This window comes from Plasmodium sp. gorilla clade G2 (genome assembly GCF_900097015.1).
Source record: "Plasmodium sp. gorilla clade G2 genome assembly, contig: PADLG01_00_23, whole genome shotgun sequence".
In the NCBI taxonomy this organism is placed as follows: Eukaryota; Apicomplexa; class Aconoidasida; order Haemosporida; family Plasmodiidae; genus Plasmodium; species Plasmodium adleri (nom. inval.).
Window position 1 is genome coordinate 1 of NW_021628871.1, and position 18,459 is coordinate 18,459.

An 18,459-nucleotide genomic window follows, 5' to 3' on the forward strand; every position below is an offset into this window, starting at 1 on the left:
AACGAAAAATCAGAAGAAGAAAACGAAAAATCACAATCATTTCCATTATTCCAAAATTTAGGATTATTTGGTAAAAATTTTTTATCAAAGGTAAAGGGACAAAGTGAAACAGATAATCAATCTGGAAATCAAAAAGATATATTAACAGAAGGACAAACACAAGCACAAGAAGCACAAGCAGGACATGCAGTAGGAACACCAGGAGCACAAGCAGAAAGAACATCAGGAGAACAAGCACAATCACAAGTAGCAGCACCAGAAAAAGAAGCAGCAGTAAAAACACCAGAACAAGGAAAAAATAAACATACAAAAGACCCAACTAAGAAATTATATAGTTTAAGCGATGTGTTAAATCATGTAGTTGATATTACAAACAGAAAGAACGATATAAATCTTGAGAAACATAGTACAAAATATCCAAATTTCAAAAAAAAGTATGAAGATTTTGTTTTAAATTCTAAAGAATATGATATAATAAAAAAATCTACTAATGATGTTTGGTAAAAAAGATAATAATAGTAACCCTCATGTCACTGCTAATGATCATATAATTAAAATTTTTGTAGATGCCTTAGATGAGAAGTACCATGAACAATTTCAAAATTTTATTTATGGTATTTATAGTTATGCGAAACAAAATAGTCACTTAAATGAAAAAAAAATAGAAAATGAAGCTGAATTTAAAAAATTCTTTGAAAATTCATTTAATTTATTAAACACATTGTAAAATTATTATGGTACAATTTTTTTTCCCCCCAATATATATAATAATAAAATGAAATATATTTTCTTATATATATATTAATAATATTCCGTTAATTTTGTGTACTTTCATATAAGTATTAATAGGTTTTTTTAAATGAATATAAATAAAAAAAAAATATATATACATAAATATATGTTTATAATAAACCATAATGTAATATATTTTATTTCATTTTTCTCTAATGTTTCTTTTATTTTTATTTTTTTTTTTTTTGCTCTTAAAATATTTTTTACAACTTAAAAAGAAAACATATTTTAAATATTCCAAATTTGTCTTATATGACTAAAATTCTTAAATATTTATTTTAAAAATATATAAAGTTTTAATTATTTTTTTTTATGATTATTCTAATGTACACCATATGAAAAAAAAATTCGGTTTTATATTTAAATAAAAATGTTTCACTCTTCTTACCATTCTAGAAATGTAGTCTTGAATTAATACACATATTTATTATTATTTGATATCCGTTAATTCTTTTACATAATGTAATTTCCTTATGTTAATATTCAAAAAAATAAATTAATATATTTTTCATACTAGTTCTAGATATATAATTTATATATTTTTGTAATGTATTGAAAATATTCTTGTGACATACACATAAATATTCATAATAAATATATATATTTTTATTATTATTTAATTTTTTTTTTTTTTTAATTAAATGAAATTTAAAAATATTAAAAAAGTACAATTTTTTTATATATTTAAAAGAAAAAAAAAGAAAATTCTTATTTGTCCACACAATTTAATTATTCTCATTGTGTACTCAAATAGATGTACGCCTTTTTATCTAAACGGTTCATTTTAAATAAATTATTATTTTCATTTCCTTTTGTCATTTTTTTTTTTTTTTTTTTTATAGTTTTAATAATAAAAATTATGAAAAAGTAAAGATAAAAAAAAAAAAAAATAAAAAAAAATAAATTATCTAAAATTAAAGGTGTCATATATTTTTAGTAATCATATATAGATTTATATATATACTTATATTTTTTTTACTTTTATAAAAAAAAAAAATTTTTATTTAAAATAATATACTAAAAAAATAAATTAATAATATAACATTTTTGAAGAAAAAATAAAGATATGTTTTTTGTTAGTTCTAATTATATTATAATTTTTTAAATAAGTAGTCCACCTATATATATAATATATATATATATATATATGTTATATTAAAATTTTCAATATATTTTTATTTGTATTTAAATATCTTTTATCATAAAAAGACACTAATTTATAAGGGAATTATATTTTATTTCAATTTTTTTTTTTTTTTTTTTCTGTATGAAGACATATTAATTAATTTATAATATTACATATATACATATAATTTTATTTGATAAAAAATAAAAAAATGAAAAGACAAATTATATTGTTTACTTCTTTATTTATTTTTTCTTTTAATTTAACATGGTCATATGAAAAATCAAATATTAGATCAGGATATTATAATGAAGAAAATTTAAACAATAAGGAAAAGAATAAAACTAATTCCTTGTTTAACGAAATTAATGAAGATGTACAAAATGATGTGGAAAAAAATTTAGATAGTGAAAAAAATGTGTTAGAAGGTGATGATTTGTTTATAGGGCAAGCAGGAGAAGAAGGTAGTATAAGTCCTAGTACAGGAACTGATACTCAAAGATCAGGTGATTCAGCAACTACAAATGATAAGAATACAAATGGTGCATCGGGTTTATCGGGAAGTACAGAACTCCGTGAAGGTGGAACAACAGGAGAATTAGGAACAGGGTCAGGACCAAAGGAAACACAATCAGGGCAATCAGGACTACAATCAGGACAACCAGGATCACAAGCATCACCAGTACCAGGAGCAGCATCAGGACCACAGGGAACACAAGAAAGGTCAGCAGAAACAGGACAAGGTGCAGTACCAAGTGTACCACAACAGCCTAGTCCCGCAAATCCATCAGCATCTGAACAACCACAAGCAGTATTGGAATCATCAAGTCAAGAAGGAACATCACCCCAATCACGAACAAGAAGATCAACTGAATCGGATCAATCGTCAGATAATGGAAATAATACCCAAACTCCTGTTAGTACAATTCAAAATTCTAAGAATGTTAGCACATCTCCTCAAACGACACAACCTCGTAATACTGAAAATAATAGAGTAAATAGAATCCCAGAAATGAAATATTTAGATCTCCTTTATGATGAACTTCTTACAAATAGCGAAGGAAAACATCAAGTTGATTTTGGAGAAAATCACGAAAAATATAATATTTTTAGAAAGGACTATGATAATTTTGCCATTAATCAAAAAGAGTATGATATAATTAAGAAACTTCTTAATTCTCTTTTTACAGATAATGATGAAAATGAAAAAATGAAAAAGCTAGCTAGTATCTTTCAAAAAGCATTAATTGACAAGGAATTCCATGATCAATTTAAAAACTTTATTGATGGTATTTTGGGATTTGCAAAACGTCACAGTTACTTAGGAAATGAAAAAATCCAAAACAATGCTGCATATAAAGCATTCTTTCAAAATGCAGTGGATTTATTAAATACACTTTAAAATATTATATGAACAAAATGGATACATACATATAATAATATATGTATATATCTATGTCTACATATATATATATATATATATATATTCCTTCTTTTTCTTGTTTTTTTTTTTGTGTAAAATTTTAAATATATTACTATATATAATTTTAATAATAATTTGGCTGATGATGACTCTACCTTTTATATAATTCTTATTTTATTTTTTTACTTCTTTCAAATTTATAATTGCAAAATATATATATATATATATATATATTGCATGTGCATACATATATTAGGATGTACGTTTATTTTAGTTATTTTTTTTATTTACTGCACTTTATCCTATATATTTTTTATATATTTATTAGAATATTCATTGAATCATGCACAAAACAATATAAAAGTTTACATATATATATTTCCATATATTTTTTTTTTTTTAGTAGTTTTGTTATATTTTGTTTTTCCTTCAAGTAGGGAAATAAGAAACCAGATAATAAATATTAAACGATTAAATGATTATATATATATATATATATAACTAAATTCTTTTTTTTTTTTTTTTCTTAAAAATTGATTTATATATAAACGAAAAATTTTGAAGAAAAAAAAAAAAAAAAATCGATAATTTTAGCATGAACGAAAATGAATACGAAATAGTTAAAAGGCTGGTTAGTTAATATGATTTTTCCTAAAGAAATTATTGATACAAACAAATAGAATGAAATAAATATAAAAAGATACTATCAGAAGATCAATATTATAAAGGATTTCATATTTTATTTTTTTTGTCTTTATAGTTATGCTAAAAAAATATGGCTATTTAAAGGGTGCTGAAAATAATAGAGAGTTGTACAAAAATGTATATAAAAAACGCTATCACTTTTTTAAATACTATATAAAATTAAAAAAAAAAAAAAAAATCATAATAATCATTTTAAAAATTATAATAATTATAAAAATTATTTTTTCTCTTTTGTGTATTTTATATGCATAAAATATTATATATATATATATATATATCATTTATATGTGTTATTTTTATAATTTATTATTATATTGATATTAAATATATATATCAATATATATTTATAATAACCTAAATATTAAAAAAATAAAATAAAATTATATCTTATTAAACTAAATATAAATAATTCTAATATATATTTAGAGTCAATATATTTTAAATGTATTTTATACATTATATATAATATATATATATATATATATATTTTTTTTTTGTAATAATATGAATAATTAAATGATTAAAAATTCATATTGTTTTAAATAATCTAAAAAGAATTTAACGACCCAAAAAATATTATTTCGTCAATTTTGTATTTAGGTGGGTTATTTAAAAATTACTAGCATACACATTTGACAATAATATTTATTTATTTATTATTTTGAAAAAATATATAAATGTATATATATATATATATATATATATGTATACCCTTTATAAAATTATAATATATAAATAAAATTGTCTCATTAATATTTTAGTATAATAATTATATAAGTTATTTTTAGAAATAAATTAATTTATATCAAAATAATATTTGAATAAAAAAGAAAATAATAAGTTTCTTTTTCTTATGAAGTAATATTATTTTATTTATATATTATAACTAATATATACAGTATATATATATATATTTATATTTTTTAAAATGAAGGGACAATTAATTTATATCGTTTCTGTTTTTGTATTTTTTCTCAATTGTGTGTGGTGCAATTCAAAGAATAATAATAAACGAAGAAATTATAAGAAAAAAGAAGACTTAAAAAATTTTGATAATATTGTTCTTGATGATTTTTATTCATCATTTGATTCCCAACATAATTATGAAAATAAATTAAAAAAAAATGAAGATGATATTATTGGACAAGGTATCTTTTCACTTATAAGTAAAAATAATCAAGAAAAGGAAAAGACACTAAAAGGGGAAACAGAAGAAAATAAACCTACAGAAACGGAAGTCCAAGGTGAACAAAATACTGAAGATGCTCAAAGTGCTCAAGCTGAAGAAGGTACTCAAGCGGATGACCAAGGTGCTCAACTTGCTCAACCTAAACAAGGTACTCAAGCTGAACAAGCTGAACAAGCTGATCAAGCTGATCAATCTCCTAAAGCGGATGAACCAGTTCAAAAACCAGCAGAAGAGAAAGACACAAAATCACCAGTTCCTCCTTCACAACAAAATGGAGATTCTAATAATAATACATCACACTTAAATACACCAACCGTTAAACGCTTGGATGAAATTTTCGATGATGTTCTTACACAATTAAATAAAAAATCTCAAGTTGACACTGATGCAAATAAAGATAAATATAATGAATTTAAAAAAGAGTTTGATATGTTTACTATGAATGTAACTGAATATGAAATAATTAAAAAATTACTTGTTACATTCTCAGAGACGATTGATAAAAATAATCAAATTGAAACAAAAATAGAACATATATTTAATAAAGCTTTAACTGATAATAAATATAAAGAACAATTTAAAAACTTTATTTACGGATTATATAGCTTTACTAAAAGACATAATTATATAACAGTTAATAAAACTGATGAAACAACAGTTCATAAGGCTTTATTTGAAAATGCTCTTAATTTAATAAATACTATTTAGAATGATATATATATATATATATATATATATATATATATATATATAAACATGTATATGTAGTATGTATTTATTTATATAACTGTATATCTATGTTGATAACATATGCATGCCATATATGAATATTTTTATTCATATGTTTAAAATATATATATAATGTATATCATATATATATTTTTAAAGTTTACTATTATTAATATATAGAGGAAAATAATTCTCATAAAAAATGTATTCTTCCTTTTTCCTTTTCTTTTAAAATATCAACTACTATATTTTTAAAACATCTAATTTTATATAAATTGAACAAAAATATTTTATTAAAATAAAAATATATATATATATATATATAAATTCTTTTTCTTTTTTCATTATCAAGATGCAATTTAACAATTTTATTTTTTTTTTTTCTTATTTTTTATAGAAAATATGAATATACAACCATGATTGTAGAAATAAAAAATATACATATTAATTATATTATTAATATAATTATTTTTTTCTAATTATATTTTTTATTCTGTTATAAAAAAAAAAAAAAAAAAAAAAAAAAAGAATTTTAGTAAATAATTTTTTTAATAAAAATATAATAATTTTAATTTTTTCTATTTATATTATAATATACGAATATAATTTAAAATATTTCAAGAAAATAGAAAATACATAATTATTATATTAATATTTTTATAAAAACATTTGCTTGTATTCCAATTAAAATAATATATTATTCATGTTATAATTATATATTAAAAATATTTATCATTTATTATTTTTTTTTTTTTTTAATGTATTCAAAAACTGAATACATATATGAAGAAACATTATGTTATATATATATATATATATATATCCATCCTATATATATAATATTTATGCTTTAAAATATATAGAATCTATGAAGAAAATAATATATTATAAAAAATATAAATACCATTGGACAACCATAATAAATAATAATACAGTTAATCATTAGATGCACTAATAGTAATATGAATTTTTTAATTTTTTAAATATATAAGATATCAAAAAAAAAAAAAAAAAAAAAAAAATATTATCATTTTTTTTTTAATTTTTGTTTTATTTTCTTTCATTTTTAAAACCCCTTATCATAAATATATAATATATATAATATTTATAAAAACCAAAAATTCTAATTTTTTTTTTTTTTTTTTTAACGTTAAAAAATTTTATTTTATTATAAAAAAATAATAAACTTAATAATTTGTATATTTTTTAATTTATTTTTACCCTTTTTTAATAATTTAAAAAAAAGAAAAAGAAAGAACATAATATTCTATAAAATAATAAATTTTATTTTTATGTTATTATAGTCTACTCAGAATAGTAATAATATACATATGAATAAATAAAATATTTTGAGATCATACAAAATATTAATATATATATTTTAGTTATTATAATTATATATATATATATTTATATATTTATTATATCTATATTTTTAATACAATGAAAGGAACAAGACATATTACAATATTTATATTTTGTGCATTTTTATTGTTACTAAATTATGCAACAACTAGCCAATCAGTCAATTATGATAATGAAAAAAAACAAATAAATAACTTGAAAGAAAGATTAGAAAATGTAAGCAGTGATATTCCAGAGGATCTTAAAAATCACCTAAAAGATACTTTAAATTTATATAATAATTCCCTTGATGAAGCACAAAACAGTTCATTAGGTCAACCAAATATTTCTACTTTAACACAAGGTAATGAAAATAATACTTTAGGTTTCAGTAGTAATAATAATTTAACAAATCAAAATGTTGCAACAGAATTAAATGAACAAGAATGTCAATCAATAAAAAAAATTATTAAAGATCTTTTGAATGCTTCTACAAATGGAGAAGATATTAATACTCCTTTCTCTACACTTTTTAAAAATGCATTAGACAATGATGAATTACGTACTAGTATCACTAAATTAACAGAAGCACTATGTGGACATACAACAAATAGTCATAATAATTTAAGAGGAGCTAGCCAAAATGATTCAGACTATTTACATTCAGTATTTGATAAGGCACTTACTCATTTGGATAGCTTACAATAAAAAAAAAAAAAAAAAAAAAAAAAAAAAAATCAAAATGTGAAATATATGTATATTATATGTCCATATAGTAAATGAAATATAATTATATATATATATATATATATATGTATAATTTTTTTTTTTTTTTTTTTTTTTTTTATTTATTTATTTATTCGTGCCTTTTTTCATTTGTCATTATTTATATAATATTATTTATAATTTTTTAAAAAAATCATACATATATAATAAAACTAAATAGAACCATAAGTCAAAGAAGGAGTTGGTTTTATAATAAGTGTCATATATCAAAAAATATATCTTTTCCTTGGCATGAATTATAAATATAATTGTAACAATTTTTATGTTTTAAATTATCTTAAGTATATTATTATAATGCTATTATTGCACAATTATATATAAAAATAAAATATACAATAATATATATATATTTATATATGTGTGTATTTATGTATATCATTTATATTTCCCTTTAAATGTGTAAAATTTGTAAGATCATTTAAAAATAATTTAAAAAGATCTGTATTCATAAGAAAAAATACATATTTTTTAAATATTCAAATTTTTTTTCATTAAATTATGTATTATATAAAGAAAATACAATATTACCAAATTTTTTATTATTATTATTTTTTTTATTTTTTGGGTCGATTAAAAAAAAAAAAAAAAAATTAAAGGTGTAAATAATAAAATATATAAAATAATATAATATTTTAAATTATTATAAGGAGTTATAATAGTGCAAAAAGATAAAAAAATATATACAATAATATATATATATATATATATATATATATATTTATATGTATATAAAAAAATTATTAAATTTGTTGTATAATATATTTGTATTATTTATATGGCCTCTCTTTTGGTTATTCATTTATGTATTATTCTTTTTTTTTTCAAAAAAATATACAATATATATATTTTTAGACATTCAAAAATATATTTATTTTGAATGCTTTGAAAAAAAAAAAAAAAAGAAAATAATTCAAATTATAATTTTATACATACCTAATTTATTTTATTATTATTATTTTATTATTTTATTATTTTTTATATATTTTTTTTCTTTTCTGGTTAAGATGATGAAAGGAACAATTTTTTATTTTTTTATATCCTTTTTTGTATTTTTTTTACACACTGTTTCATCACAGGAAGAGTCAAACAATACAAAGAATTATAACAATGAAGATTATAAACAATTAGAAGAATTAGAAAAATATATTGATAATTTAAGAAATACAGTTACACACAAATTTTTTGAAAACTATAAAGATGATATTCAATCATTAAAAAAAAAAATTCAAAACATTGAAAAAAAGAATAATAATAATGTAACAGGTCAAGATATGGATGATGATGATGAAGAAGAAGATCAAAACAGTTATGATGAAAATGACGATGAATATAATGATCTTGATATTGAACAAAAAAAATTATTACAAAGTAATATGAAATCTTTTTTAGGACAGAGTGGAACAGATAATACAGTTCCGGTTCAAGAAACAAATGGACAAACTAGTGATGCTCCAGCAGGTGAAGCAGGTAGAGAAAATGAACAAAGTGATAAAGCTAAAACTGCTGAAAAAGCTGCACAAAATGATCAACCCAACGCATCTTCACTTCCTTCAACAAATGAAGAAAGTTCTTCATCACAAAATACAAGTGACGAATCATCTGGTAGCACAACAGATCCAAAAAATGGTGAAGAATCACAAAAAGCTGCAGTAGTGTCTAATTTAAAAAATATAGATAAACTTTACGATGATGTTCTAAAACATTTAGAAAAAGAAAATGATTTGAAGGATAATACATATAATAATTTTAAAAATAAATTTGATCAATTTATATTGAATGATTTTGAATATAAATTACTTAAGAAACTCATTCTTGATTTTTTTAAAGATGATCAACAGGATGATAAAACAAAAAACAAATTCTATGATGCTTTAAAGAAAGCTTTAACAAATGAAACATTTTCTCAAGAATTTAAAAATGTAATGTATGGTTTATATAGTTATGCTAAACGTCATAGTTATCTAAGAGGAAAAGATGAAAAGGTAGAACTTTACAATAAGGTATATCAAAATGCAATAAGCTTATTAGACACTATGATGACAAAAAATTTTGAGAGCGAAACAAATGAGCAAGTACCACAGGTACAAGAAGCAAAAGAAGAAAAACAACAAGAAGAAACAGAAGCACAAAAAAAATCCGAACAAGAAGCAAAACAAGAACCAGAAGTAGAAAAAGAAGAAGAAGAAGAAGAAGAAGAGGAAAAAGAAGAAAGAGAAGAAACAGCAACACCAACAGAAACATAAACACCACAACAACAAAAATAATAATAAACACATAAACATATAAATTATATGTAGTTTTTTTCATATTTGTTCATTAATTTTTTCTTTAAGAACATTTTAAAACATTTTATACACTTAACAATATGTTTAAAATATTATATAAAAGAGTATTATAAAATATCAATGTATCTTTTATTTATCAAAAAAATATATTAAATTTTTTTTTGTTGTACCAGAATGATGTAAACATTTATATGGCAAATGTATATTTAAAAAATAATAATTATTATTTTAAATTTATAAACATATCAAGTATTCCATATGAGTGCTTGTAAAATTACACATTTTATAAATTCTTAAGGTATAACACTTTTTGTTTTTCTTTTATATTCTTATATAAAAAAAAAAAAAAAAAAAAAAAAATTTTTGCAATACTTTTAATTTTTTTCTTAATTATTCTAAGGGCTTAATATTTAAAATATTTTTTATTTCTAGTTCTTTGATTTTTTTTTTTCTTTTAAAGAATTTATGTATATCTCCTAGATAATTATATTACAAAACATATAAGTGAAGTAATAATGATATAAAATAATTATATTCTTTTAACGTTATAATAAAATAAATATAACGAGTACATTTTAAAATGATATTAATATAAATATATATATATATATATATATATATATATATAATGTGCGTATTCAAAAAGATTTGTTTGATATGCCTAGGAACTCTTAGTATGATGGTACATTGTTAATAGGTGAATAAAAATAAAATATATTTTAAGAAAATGTGCTTTCATTTATTATTTTTTTTTTTTATATGCAAGAAATAAAAAAATATATATATTCAAAAAGTTTTATATTAATAATTTATTATAAAATATATAATTGTGTAATATTTTAAAAATAAAAATATATATTATATATTTTATTAATATTTTGGTTCAACATTTATATATTTGTGAACACATTTTTGCTTATAAGTATAAATATATATATTAAATATTTTATATATATTTATTTATTTATTTATTCATTTTATTTTTATTAGAATATTTAAAGGATTCACAAAAAAAAAAAAAAAAAAATGTACAGCAAAAAAATATTATATTCATCTTTCTTATTTTTAATTTTATTAAGTGTAATATTTTGTAGTGAATCAGATACAAATTCATATGATGAAAATGTAAAGAAGAATGAAGTTTTTGATGCTTTAAATGAACATTTAGATAGTATAAGTAATATCGTTAAGGTAAATATTATGGATGCCCTCTCTGAGAATAACCCCTCTCTCATAAAAAGGACATACGAAGCTGTTGAAATAAATGATGATGATTATATTCTTGAATATGTAGGAGATTGTACTGGCAAATATGGAGAAGGTTCTATCTCTTTTGATGAAAATAAGAAATACAATTATAGAAAGTATTTAGATGTAGAAAGTGAATTACAAAAAGTGAAAGGTCAAGATGATGACGATGAGGATGAGGAGGATGAAGATGATGATGAAGATGATGAAGAGGATAATAATAAATATAATGATAAACATAATGATAATGATGATGATAATAAATTATATAAAAATAATGATAAGTATTCAAATCAGAAAAAAGATAATTTGAAGGGACCACATTTTAAACAAACACATTATATATATGCATCCAATGAAGATGATAATGAAACAAGTAGGTTGCCAAAAAAACAAGTACATAAAAAGGATGAAAGATTAAATAATGAATCAAAAACAAATTTAAGAAAACAAGAACATAAAGAAAAATCAAACGAATATCCTAATAATGGATTATCTGTAGTTCAAATATCTATAGTAACTAATGAAGATTTTTTAAGAAAAGTTAAAGAAAGAAATAAACAGAAAAATAAAAAAACAAAAAAAAATGAATATGATACTGATGAAGAATCAGAAAGTTCAGAGGATACAAGTAAAGATTCGTATTCATCTGATCCATCTACTATTCATGATCAAAATGAAAATGAAAATGAAAATGAATATGAAAATCAAAATCAAAATCAAATTAAAAATCAAATTCAAAATCAAAATCAAAATCAAAATTGCATTTCTTGCAAACAACGTTCAGATACTAATTCAAATTTAAATAATGATAATTCAAAGAAGGAACAAGATTCTCATATTAATAATGTAGAAAACGGTTCTCAGAAAAATTTAGAAAAAAATCCTTGCAATGATCATCACAAACATGTTAACCAAGAATCATTATCAATGTATTCTAAAGATAATATGAATAGGAAGAATGATAAAAAAAATAATGGAGATCTTTATAATATAAAAAAAGATAATGATCTATCTGAATTCGAAAAATTTGATAAAACATATTACGAATTTTTTTCAAATGGACATGATCCATTCTCAATAATAACAACATCTAGATATGAAAATGAAATATTAAATGATAATTATAAAAACTATAATTTCAATGAACAAGAAATAAGACTTATTCAAAGCATGATAAATACATTTATTTATACATACAAATTAAATTATGCAAAAAATAAATCTATATCTAAATTATTTAAAGATAAATTACTTAAAAAAAATTTCCGTAAATATTTTACAAGTTATATATATTCAATTTTTAATTATGGAAAGACACATAAATTTATAATACCTTATAATAAAGATAATGATCATGTGTATAGAAAATTATTTGATGAATCTGTAGAAATGATGGATCTACTTATAAACAAAATGGAATTATCATTTAAGCACCTGAAATTATAAAAATTAAAAGAATTATATAAATTATATCACATATATATATATATGTATTTGGTTTAGTCATATTCATTTTTGTGTAAAGCACTATGTTATATTTAAAAATATATAAATGCATTATTATAATAATACATTTTTGTAAAGAAATATATGTATGTATCGAGGTTTCTATATATAGGGAAAAAAAAAAAAAAAAAAAAAATTATTCATATATGTGCATGGATATAATATAATATATTTTATAAATTCATGTTTATATATATATATTCATATAATTGTTATTTTTTTTTTGTTTTTTTTTTTTTCTTCTTCTTTATTTATTTTTGATTTTACAAGTACATAAGTATACTATATTCATTCTTTGTTTAACCTTGAACATTACAATTTTTATATATTCCTACAATACATATATATATTAATGAGCTTATTTACTTATATATATTTATCTATATGTATTATTTTATTTTTTTTTTTTTTGTTTATTTAAATATGAAATCTTGAGGAATCATATAAAAATAAAATATATACATATATATATGTGCATTATTTATTTTATAATTATTGCCGTTTTTTTTTTTTTTTTTTATTTTCGTCCCCTGTTACAAATATAAACTTGATATATTCAACTATACTTCGCTTAATAATTATATATATATATATCTTTTATTTTTTCAGTTATTAAAAAATAAAACACATATTTTTAAAAAAATATATGAAATGTTTACAAGAAATATACACTTACAAAAATGTCTCTTATGTAAATATATTTCATCCTACCGATTGAAGTGAATATCTATCCGTATCGACCTGTATTAAGTGCCCACATATATATATATATATATATATATATATATATATATATATATATATATATATAAATTTTAAACATTTGTCTTACAAAAAAAAAAAAAAATAATACACATAAATTAAAGGTTTTCTTTTTATATTACATTATTTTCTCATAAGTTCAAATAAAAAAAAAAAAAAAAAAAAAATGAAATAAAATAAAATAAAATAAAACAATAAATAAATAGAAGCAATATATAATATAAGATAAATTTCCTTTTATTAAAATTTTTTTTTTTTTTTTTTTTCAAATATATTATATATATAACAATTTTATGTTATATGTCGCCTACATACATCTTTCATTTCTTTAAAGATATATAATATATATATATAATATATATATATATTATATTTATATTTTATTCATATATTTTATTTTATATTATATTAATACCTATAGTTATATTTTTGAGAAGAAATGAAAGGAACAATTATATCTCTTTCATTTTTCATTTTCTTTATGACTCATTTTATATTTTGTGACGAAAATGCATTCCCTGAAGAAATATTTGAATATGACAAAGATTTGGAATTAGAAAAAATAAAAGAAAAATTAAAAAACTTAAATGATATTATAGTAGACAAATTGATAGAATACTTTCAAGATAATATTGATGTATTGATAGCAATCATTCAAGAATTAGAAAAAGAAAAAGAATATAAATTAGCAGAAGAAAAAAAAAGGGGAATAATAAATAATGATCTTTTAAACAATAAGAATATTAATAAATTTAAAGGACAAGGCTTTTTGAGTTCTACATGGAAACAAATTAAAGGAGAGTCTGAAGAGAATCCTAGTAACCTACAAATATCTTCAAAAGATCAAACGTTACAATCAAGTGAAACAAATAATTTAAATGAAGAAAATCCTCCTGATCAATCAGTTACAACAAATTCATCTGTAGTAAAAAACACTGTGTCAAATACAAATACAAATGATGCTAATACAAAATCTGTAATTAAATACTTAGATAATGCTTATGATGAAATCCTTAAAGAAATGAATCTATCGAATGATGCAGATAAGGAAATATATCGTAGTAAGTTTGATAGGTTCAAACAAGGATTTGAAAATTTAGTTCTTAATCAAAATGAATATGAACTTATTAAGAGACTCATTCTTACTTTTTCTAATCAAGATGAAACAGGTAGTGAAAAAAAAAATCATATAATAAATATGCTCAAAAAAGCTTTAGAAGAAGAGAAATTTAGTCAAGAATTTAAAAATTTTATTTATGGTATTTATGCATATGCCAAGAAACATAATTATTTAAAACTTATAGATTCTAATAAGGACATATATAAAAAGGTTTTTGAAAATGCAACCAACTTATTAGATACCTTACAAATGAAAATTAAAACAGTTCCTTGACATTAAACTATACTTATATATATATGTATATATATATGTATGTATTTATTTTAAATAATTATTAATATAATTATAAATCAAATTTGTTCATTTAACTATATACATCCTTTTTAATCCACTATTTTTATATTTTTCCCTTTTTAACTTTCAACATGAACTCCAAAAAACAACAACAAAATTAAAAAAAAAAAAAAAAAAAAAAAAAAAAAAAAAAAAATTAACATTATATATAAAAAAACATGTGAAATATATAATTATTTAAGTATTTTTTTTTTTTTTTTTTTCAATTTTACATATTATTAAATTATCTAATTTTTTATATCATAATTGAAATGATACATCATAGAGTTTCATTTTTTTTATTCTTTTTTCTAGGTTTTATAAAATAAGGTATACTAATAAAAATAAGAGTAATAAAATAAATCTTAAGGATAAATATATTTTTGTGTATACCTTTAAATAAAACAAAAAAGTTAAAAATATCTAATTTCATTATTGTAACATAATATTATATATATATATATATATATATTTCCTTTTATATGTAATATTTGAATATATAAATATGCACACTTTTATTGAAAATAATTTAACCAGATTATATATTATTTTTTTTAATAAAAAAACAAATATAAATAAGACTCTATTGTATATATAAAAAAAATATATATATGTATAAATAAATTTATACTATTATTTTTCATAGAAATATTGCAATTATTTTATTTTATTTTTTTTGTATTAGATTAAGAATGTAATTATTAGATTGTATTATCCCTATTTAATTTGTAATAAATAAAATTAAATTATTTGAATGAAAATTTTTTGTTTTATATATATTTTTGAATATTAAATAAAAATAAAAATAATCAATAAATGAAAATATATTCTACACAATGTAATAATATATATATATAAAATTAATGTTATATATATATATATATATTATGTACGTGTATTTAAATAAAAAGAATTTATTTATATTTAATTTTACCATATTATATATTTAGGTCATTCATAATATGAATTTAATATTTCGTTCTATGTTTTTTCTAATATTACTTTATCTATTTGGTGTTTATAATATCCGAAGTTCACTTCTATATAGTTAAGAAAATATAATATATATATATATATATATATATATAATATATATATATGTATGTATATTAATTTATTTGTTTATCATTAAGGATGAAAAGTGAATTCTTCATTTGTGTTACTTTTTTTTTTGTGCTTTTACATTATATTTCTTGCAATAAACCACCACGTAGTCTATCTGTGAAATCTAATAAAGATAAAGATGAATTCAACAATATAAAAGAAAAATTGAATTCCATAAATAATTCTATAAAAGATAAAGTTCTTGAAAATTTTAAAGAAGATATTGAATTATTAAAAAAAAAGGTAGATTATTTGGAAAAGAGGAAATGTGATAACATCGTGGAGAATATGCAACAAAAAGATGATGATGATGAAGAAGAAGAAGATCCAGATGAAGATGACGAAGAACAAGATGAAGTAGAAGTGAAACAAAAAGGAATAGAGGATAAACAAAAAGAATCACAGGATGAACAAAACGAAATAGAGGATGAACAAAAAGACATTGTCGGAGAAGAGTCTGAAGAATATTCTGATAATGAAGAAGAAGAAGAAGATGTAGGACAAAATGAGGAAAATAACGATAATGAAGTAAATGAAGTAAATGAATTAAATGAAGTAAGTGAAGAAAATGAAGATAATGGAGAACTAGACGTTCCTGATGATGAATTTGTAGAACAAAGTACAAATAAAAATGTAAGAAATAGTATGATAAGAAATTCTTATAAAGATATAAAATATCCTGCTCAAAACAGTTCAACCATACTTGAAAACACACCAACGAAATTATCTACACAAAACACAAAATCAAATCAAACTTCTAATCAATTAATAACTCAAATTCAAGGTGAAGAATCAACTTCAAAAGTAGATAATAATAAAAATAATACAAATGAAGTTAAATGTATGCATAAACTTAGTGATGATGTTCTTACTGAATTAAAGGAAAAGGATAATGTAAATAATAATATAAATCACAATAAATATAATAATTTCAAAAAGGAATTTTCTAATTTTACTATGAATCAAAATGAATATGATTTAATAAAAAAGTTGATTATTACCTTTTCTCAAAAAAATGTAGAAATGAAAAGAGATTCCTTAAAACAAATTTTTTTAAAAGCTTTGGATGATAAAAAATACCGTGAAGTATTTAAAAATTTTATGTATGGTTTATGTAGTTATGCAAAACGTCATAATTATTTAGATATTGAAAAAATGGAAAAAAATGAAAAAGCCTATAAAAAAGTATTTGAAAACACGCTTAACTTAATAGATACTATATGATTAATACATAGAAAACATTATTTTAATTTTTTCATATTACACATAAGATCATTAAGCTTGCACATTTGCACAAATATATAGGTATATATTTATCCGTTTATATGTTTTCTTTTTTTTTTTCTTTTTAATTAATCTAACTTTTTAAAAAAAAAACATATTTGTAAAAACAATTAATTATACTTTCAATTTTTATATTTTACGAATATTTAATATATATATATATATATATATATATATATATATATATTGTAAAAAAAAATTATGAACATTCATGTAAATAACATGAACGAAGGTGTAAAAAATTATGAACGTACATGAAATAAAATTGGCTAAAATTTGGAAAAAATTATGATCGTTCATAAAATAAATTAACAATCTTTTGAAAAAAATATGAACAAATTAAAAAAAAAATAGCTTGATTTGTACATGTAAAATTTTCTATATATATATATATATATATATTTGTGTGAATATGACGGATACTCTATATTTCTATTTCTTTAATACATAGAGTATTTCCAGTTTTTAATATATAATAATATTAAATTATATGTAAACCAATATTTTATATTTGTCTGATATATATATATAATTATTTTTTCTTTAATTGTCTTTATTTTTTTATGAACAAATAGGAAAATATCATTCATATAGATGATCTGCATATTGTTCTTTAATGTATTAATTATATATATATTTTTTTTTTTATAATTAAAAAGGGGATTGATTATGTTTAAAAATAAGAGGGTAAAAAATATTTATATATCAAATATTTTCAAT

At 19.3% G+C, this 18,459-nt stretch overlaps 7 protein-coding genes and 1 pseudogene across 8 annotated transcripts; all 8 read left to right on the forward strand.

The window, feature by feature from the left end:
* PADL01_0019200 lies at window positions 1-727 on the forward strand (annotated as a pseudogene). Its single transcript has 2 exons — window positions 1-500; window positions 625-727. Coding segments are annotated over exons 1-2 (603 nt in total).
* A 1,402-nt stretch (window positions 728-2,129) lies between these two features.
* Window positions 2,130-3,320, forward strand: PADL01_0019300 (MSP7-like protein, putative; the record flags this gene model as incomplete). The annotated part of the gene is made up of 1 exon (XM_028680431.1): window positions 2,130-3,320. One exon carries the CDS (start codon window positions 2,130-2,132, stop codon window positions 3,318-3,320), a length of 1,191 nt encoding a protein of 396 aa, XP_028541209.1.
* A 1,654-nt stretch (window positions 3,321-4,974) lies between these two features.
* Window positions 4,975-5,943, forward strand: PADL01_0019400 (MSP7-like protein, putative; the record flags this gene model as incomplete). The annotated part of the gene is made up of 1 exon (XM_028680432.1): window positions 4,975-5,943. The coding sequence occupies one exon, from the start codon at window positions 4,975-4,977 to the stop codon at window positions 5,941-5,943; it is 969 nt and encodes a 322-aa protein (XP_028541210.1).
* A 1,464-nt stretch (window positions 5,944-7,407) lies between these two features.
* Window positions 7,408-8,016, forward strand: PADL01_0019500 (MSP7-like protein, putative; the record flags this gene model as incomplete). Its single annotated transcript, XM_028680433.1, has 1 exon — window positions 7,408-8,016. One exon carries the CDS (start codon window positions 7,408-7,410, stop codon window positions 8,014-8,016), a length of 609 nt encoding a protein of 202 aa, XP_028541211.1.
* A 1,082-nt stretch (window positions 8,017-9,098) lies between these two features.
* On the forward strand, window positions 9,099-10,337 carry PADL01_0019600 (MSP7-like protein, putative; the record flags this gene model as incomplete). Its single annotated transcript, XM_028680434.1, has 1 exon — window positions 9,099-10,337. The coding sequence occupies one exon, from the start codon at window positions 9,099-9,101 to the stop codon at window positions 10,335-10,337; it is 1,239 nt and encodes a 412-aa protein (XP_028541212.1).
* Window positions 10,338-11,405: 1,068 nt separating this feature from the next.
* On the forward strand, window positions 11,406-13,076 carry PADL01_0019700 (MSP7-like protein, putative; the record flags this gene model as incomplete). The annotated part of the gene is made up of 1 exon (XM_028680435.1): window positions 11,406-13,076. One exon carries the CDS (start codon window positions 11,406-11,408, stop codon window positions 13,074-13,076), a length of 1,671 nt encoding a protein of 556 aa, XP_028541213.1.
* Window positions 13,077-14,337: 1,261 nt separating this feature from the next.
* Window positions 14,338-15,291, forward strand: PADL01_0019800 (MSP7-like protein; the record flags this gene model as incomplete). Its single annotated transcript, XM_028680436.1, has 1 exon — window positions 14,338-15,291. The coding sequence occupies one exon, from the start codon at window positions 14,338-14,340 to the stop codon at window positions 15,289-15,291; it is 954 nt and encodes a 317-aa protein (XP_028541214.1).
* Window positions 15,292-16,485: 1,194 nt separating this feature from the next.
* Window positions 16,486-17,679, forward strand: PADL01_0019900 (MSP7-like protein, putative; the record flags this gene model as incomplete). The annotated part of the gene is made up of 1 exon (XM_028680437.1): window positions 16,486-17,679. One exon carries the CDS (start codon window positions 16,486-16,488, stop codon window positions 17,677-17,679), a length of 1,194 nt encoding a protein of 397 aa, XP_028541215.1.
* Window positions 17,680-18,459: the final 780 nt, after the last annotated feature.